General features: G+C 47.7%; 1 protein-coding gene across 3 annotated transcripts; it reads right to left on the bottom strand.

The window, feature by feature from the left end:
- Positions 1–566: 566 nt before the first annotated feature.
- On the bottom strand, positions 567–3614 carry SRSF2 (serine and arginine rich splicing factor 2). 3 transcript variants are annotated; one of them, XR_008933412.1, is made up of 4 exons: positions 3234–3614; positions 2452–2770; positions 1450–1550; positions 567–987 (listed from the first exon to the last, which is right to left on the bottom strand). XR_008933412.1 is itself a non-coding variant. In XM_056853518.1 (3 exons), the coding sequence occupies exons 1-2, from the start codon at positions 3593–3595 to the stop codon at positions 2467–2469; spliced, it is 666 nt and encodes a 221-aa protein (XP_056709496.1). In that variant the 5' UTR covers positions 3596–3614; the 3' UTR covers positions 1144–1550; positions 2452–2466. The 3 variants fall into 3 exon arrangements, 2 of the variants coding, with proteins under 2 accessions (XP_056709496.1, XP_056709507.1); XM_056853518.1 differs by lacking the exon at positions 567–987 and having other exon boundaries at positions 1144–1550; XM_056853529.1 differs by lacking the exons at positions 567–987; positions 1450–1550 and adding an exon at positions 1700–2162 and having other exon boundaries at positions 2460–2770.
- Between the last annotated feature and the right edge of the window lie 2570 nt (positions 3615–6184).

Below are 6184 nucleotides of genomic sequence, written 5' to 3'. Positions count from 1 at the left end.
CTGCAGTACTGCAGTTCAAGCTCTGCTCAACCTGAGTTCGGGTAGCCGGCTCAAGATGGACTCAGCCTTCCACTCTTCTGAGGTCAGTAAAAGGACTACTCAGCTTGCTGGGGGTAAAGGGAAGATGACTGGGGAAGGCATTGGCAAACCACCCCGTAAACAAAGTCTGCCTTGGAAACCGATGTGACGTCACGCCATGGGTCAGGAATGACCCAGTGCTTGCACAGGGGACCTTTACCTTATTTAATATTGGCTTACTACTAAAGTGCTCATATTAAAACTACCTCACCAACATTTAACAAATGTTAAGTGGACTAGTGTCCACTTAACAAGTAGTTTTATTAGGACTTTTTTTCAGTTGACGCTCCCCTGAAAATTGAAGGCTCTGTCCCTACCACAATGTGAATTCTGTGAACAAAGTATATTTATTCATTTTCAGTCAGTTTAGAAGTTTTAATTTTCCACTTTTAATCTTTACTCACTGACCAAGAGGCATCACTAAGTGGTTGGGGCCATGATAGATTCATGAAAGTGGAAGCTAAGTAAGTTGACACAGGACATTGAAGTTCAAAAACTGAACACCAAGAAAATGATTTATTAACTACAGACAGTGGTTATAGTACAGAATGTTTTAAGGTAACACCAAACTGGTACTTACAGAGGAATGGATCAAATGCTTTAGCATTACATTTTTATATGCAAGTTCACATATGTAGATGGTCTAATTTACCATTCTGGAAAAAATAAGGTGTGTATATCACCAGCTAGATGTGCTCACTGTATGCTCCGTTATTTTTATGCAAGGCCCGGGTGACTGGAAGTGCAGTTGTCAGGCAATTATAATTAACTGGACAGCCATTTGTTTCTGCACGACAAGGCATCGTTACAGGAGCAATCAGGAGAAAACAGGAAACAGCCAAGCACTCTGCACTGCAACACGCCACCTTAACAGCTAACCAGCATTACTCAACTGCTACACAACTGCGCCTAGTGCACAAAAATACATAAGAGAAGAGATTAGAATTTTGTCTGATGAAGCAAATCTTTCAAAATAACCTGTAATGTTTAATATTTGACTTGAAGACACTATTTCAACTAAGTTTGCAAAATGCATTTGAATTTAAAAGTTTCAAGAGTTTTGAGAAAAGATAAAAATTGAACATTTGGACAGCATTAAGCTAATCAGCATATTATAGCTGCATGGTTGCTTAATATTAAAACTTGAGGCAGCAAGTTAGTTACCAATTTATTTCCAAACAAGTCAGCACTATATGAACAAAAATAAAGTTTTACCTCAAATATCCAAGCCAATAATGAAATCTGTAGTCGCTCACTTCACTAAATTACAAGAAATTTGAATAATAGCAACAAAATGGCACATAAAAGTAAAAGTCTGCCATCTGAGGCTCAAAGAAAAGAAAAAGGTTAAACAAAGTGTTACAAAATAACCTTTTCAATGGCTGGTTGCTTGTACCAAGTGTCTCTCCAATGGACTGGTGGTTCTTATGATCATTTCTCCTCCAAGGACATCCTTTATGTAGAGTTTTCATCTATGTGATGCATCTAGATTTGAAAAGGGAATAGTTCAGCCAGGGTACACCTTGCATGTCTTCAGTACTTTGTGGCTGTTTTTAGATACCTAGCAGTACTGGCCTGGTCTTATTTTCACAAAATTTTATACCAATTGTGCAAGGTCCCACCTCCCGCCATGTCAGGCTATGATCAAACCACCCTTAATCTGAATCCAGCCCAATACAGATTAGATTACGCATTAGCTCTTAGTCAAAGCTTTTTAGAGTCCTTAGTAGCTGCGCAATCTGTAAGACTTCTAGGCCCCCTTCCGTTGAAAAAACAGGACCAAACAATTTGAGGTTAAAGACACACTATCCATTTTCCCCACCCTGTATATCCTTAAAAGCCCACAATTGCACTGGAGAAGATACTGGCTTCCATAATCACTTGCATACCGGCTTCCGTACTATTTGTTGCCGCTGTTGAACATTGTAACCACAGGACTTCATTAACAGGATAGTGTATCTTTAACATTTAAAGACAAACCTGCTCCAATACACGCCCACAGAAACTGGTCCCTGGAGAATCAGCCAAATCAGTTAAAATCTGCAATACTGGCCAATATTCTTTAAGCAAACAGGAGACCGCAGCTTTAAAGGGGAAAATGCAGATGTTGGATAAGAACAGTAAGAAATAGTCATTTTCAGAAATAGGTTGTGTCTCAAACAGTTATTAAATAGCAAGCTATTAATTGTAACAAAACACAAAGATATCCTTGGCAAAAATCCCTTTGGAAATTTATTTTAGTAGCCATAAACTAAATGCCCTCTTGAGAAGTTAACCAAGTGCCCATTTACTTGCTCTACGATACTACATAAGAGGATTTAATACCCACTTAACCTAATACAACAACGCATGCAAGTATAGTAGACCAATAACCACATTACCATTTTCCTAGGATGACACAGCTCCTTCTTCTTCTGGAGACTTCGGGGGGCTCTTTGAACGGGACCTGGACTTTGATTCCCTCTTTGAGACAGGCGGGGGACTTCTCGACCTCGACCGGGACCTCGACCGGGAGCGAGATCTCGACACCGACGAGGACTTGGACTTCGACCTCCTGGCAGACCTGGACTTGGAGGTGGAGCGGGACCGGGACCGCGTGCGGGACCTGGACTTGGAGCGGCTGTAGCGCGACCTGCTGCGGGACCGGGATCGGCTCCTGCTTCGGGATCGGCTCCGGCGCCGTCTTCTAGGGCTGCATGGTGGTTGGGGGGGGGGGGAGGAAAGAGAGAGAGAGAGAGAGAGAAGGGTGAATAACAAATAAACCAGAAACTCCAATTTCGTTTCGGAGATTCAATTAAGGCGCCAAAAAAAAAGGGGGGGGTGAATAACAAATAAACCAGAAACTCCAATTGTGTTTCGGAGATTCAATTAAGGCGCCAAAAAAAAAAAAGGGAACTTTAGGCGGCCCGTTCGGCCCCTGCCTCTCCCGCATCACGTGGCCTAATTACTTTCCCGCCGACCTTCCCCTTAAGTTTAGCAATGAGGCCCACGCCTTCCCTTCTGAACTTCCCGTCACGGGACACGCGCCGCCTCCTCGCCACGAAATGCGCTTTTATGCCTCTTTCATGCCCCCCCACCCCACCCCCCCGGGCTTCCCTCTCACACGGCGGCGGGGCTTGCGGCCCAGGCCTGCCCCCCCCCCCGCCCGCGCTCACCTCCTGCTGCGGCGCCCGTAGCCCCCGCTCCCGTAGCGGCGCGGCGGGGGCCCCCGGCGGCTGTGGTGGGAATCCGGGGGCCGGCCGTAGCGGGCCATCTGCACGCGGAGCTCCCGCCCGTCGAGCACGGCGCCGTCCATGGCGTCCATGGCGTCCTCGGCGTCGCGCTTGTCGTGGAAGCGCACGAAGGCGAAGCCGCGGCTCTCCTTGGTGTAGCGGTCCCGGGGGATGTACACGTCCCCCACGCGGCCGTACTTCTCGAAGACGCGGCGCAGCGTGTCCGGGGAGGTGCGGTAGGTCAGGTTGTCCACCTTCAGCGAGGTCATGCCTTCCACGTCTGGCGGCGGCCGCCCGTAACTCATGCTGGGACACCAAAGGAGGCGGAGGGCAGCAGGGCCGCGAAGGGAAGCTCGGCGGTTGGGCGCTTGCGGGTCACGGACCCGTCCCCGGGCGAGCGTCTAACGCGCGAGGCCGAGACTCACCGGAGCGCCGCCGCCTCCGACCGCCGCCACGAGCAAGTGGACGAGGCGCCGCCCTTCCCCAACCTCTTAAAGCGCTACAAAATGGCGCCCGTTGACCCGGAAGTGACCCGCGAGACCCCCCCTCCCCTCTTAACCAAGTCGAAGGAAAAATAGGCTTGCGTTCTCGAGAGAATGGTTGAGACCAAGAGGCGCCGCTAACGGCAACCGGTGCCCGTGGAAAAGATAAACGGTCGACTTCGAAGAGCCGGAGACCGTTACGCGAAACCCCGGAAGCGATCGTGTGGCACGTTTCCTCGCCACACGTCTCGGCGGAGCTGCCGGTTTCGTTTCGAATAGTCCCCGATTCTTCGAAACGCGTGCCCTTGTTTATTAAAATACGGGATGTGTGTTTTATTTTAGACAGCGTCGTGTGACGTGAAAGCAACGGAACATGGAGGCGGCGGCTTCAAAATGGCGGCCAAGGAAGGACGCGAGGAAGGAGGGGGGGGAAAGAGAGCTAATGGGAGAACAGGGCGGGCACGCACGACGTCTGACGCGCGCACGTTGCCCGCGTGGAAAAGGCGCCAGGCGGAGCGCCGACTTCCCCCCCCCCCCAGCTGCCGCATTGGAGCTGTGTGATGCGGCCGCTGCCTTTCGGGCTGAGGGAGGTGTGCAGTGGGCTGATAAGCCTTGCTCTGGAGGGGGGGTTGCAATAAAGCTATCCTTGGATGCCAATGCGGCCTAGCCTTTCGGGCCTTCTTCTTCTGAACCTTTTGAAAAGATACGAGGCAACCCTGTGCTCTACAATCCTTGGCACTGGCTGCAGAGTACACCCCATTGAACTCAGTGGGACTTAGTTCTAAGTATGGGGGGCCCATTGAACTCAGTGGGACTTAGTTCTAAGTATGGGGGGGGGATGATAAAGAGCAGTGTTGAGCCATACAGAATCCCGCAACAGGGATGGAATCTGTGTCGTGCCATTTGTTAGTACCAACCAAATGGACACAAAACATGCATTGGATAATGTTGGGGTTGCCAACCTCCAGGTAGTTACTCTATATTCACAGAAAAACCTATCCTGAAATTGGCGATTCTAGACAATGGTGTCAGCACGTAGGGCTCACAATATAGTCACTCAAGTTAGTTTACTGTAACATCAAAAGTCAGATTAACATGAGACAACAAATATACTGTGTATTTACATCCAAATTCTAAGGCGAGGAACAAAATTGAATGGCCTGTCAGGTTGAAATCTCGCAGTGATACATACAAAAAACCCCAAAAAAAGTCCTGGATAACACCAAGTTCTTCAATAATGTGAAAAAGAGAAGTGTTGAGCAATACAGAATCCCAAAACAGGGATGAAATCTGTGTCGTGCCATTTGTTAGTACCAACCAAATGGACACAAAACATGCATTGGATAATGTTGGGGTTGCCAACCTCCAGGTAGTAGCTGGAGATCTCCTGCTATTACAACTGATCTCCAGGCGACAGAGATCAGTTCCCCTAGAGAAAATGGACGCTTTGCCAGCTGCACTCTATGGCATTGAAGCCCAACCCTGCCCTCCTCTGGCTCCGCCCTAAAAATCTCCAGGTATTTCCCAACCTGGAGCTGGGAACCCTATGTACTTGTGAAATCGAAGCGTGTACCCTTGAAAAATTCACATTGCTGTAGCAATTGGCCTGTTCAGGTTTTTTTGCTGTAAAGTTGCAGCTGACTTATGATGTCCCTCTAGGGTTTTCAAAGCAAGAGATGTTCAGAGGTGGTTTGCCTTTGCCTGCCTCTGTGTAGCAACCCTGAACTTTCTCAGTAGTCTCCCATCCAAATACATTTTCCTCCCAATATTTTATCTTTATAACAACACAGAGGAGTGGGCATGACTCAGTGTTAGAGTATCTGCTTGGCGTGCAGAAGGTCCTAGGTTAATCCCGGGTTTTTCAGATAACATGATCAGGTAGTAGATGATATAAAAGACCTTGGAGAGCTGCAGCTAGTCTGAGTTGACAGTACCAACCTTGATAGGCCAAAGGTCTGGTTCAGTATAGGGCAGCTTCATATGTACATCTATATGTACAACAACCCTGTGGGGTAGGTTAGACTGAGAAAGTGCCTAGCCCAAGATCACCCAGTGAAGTTCCATGAAAGAGTGGTGATTCAAAACTGGCTCTCCCAGATCCCAATCTGGCACTGACTACACTGCTTGGGCTCACTCATTAAATCCACAGGTACTGGGCATGCTATACACATCCTCAGAAAATCTGGAGAACTAGTTTAAATTTTCAGATGTAAACACTGACAGAAGTTAGGTAGTCTGATATACAAAACTGATATTTTTATTGGATACAAATAGCCTGAAATAAAATATATTTTAAAATTGCATCTGCTGATCACATGCACACTTTACTGTGCATAAAGCTCATACCCTGCCAGAAAATATTTTTGTTAGTCTTTAAGGTGCTACTGGACTCTTGCTCTTTTCTACTACTTT

The sequence above is a fragment of the Euleptes europaea genome, chromosome 1, assembly GCF_029931775.1.
Source record: "Euleptes europaea isolate rEulEur1 chromosome 1, rEulEur1.hap1, whole genome shotgun sequence".
Classification (NCBI taxonomy): domain Eukaryota; kingdom Metazoa; phylum Chordata; class Lepidosauria; order Squamata; family Sphaerodactylidae; genus Euleptes; species Euleptes europaea.
The sequence above is the reverse complement of the archived record's forward strand: the minus strand, read 5'-3'. Positions and strand labels throughout refer to the sequence as shown.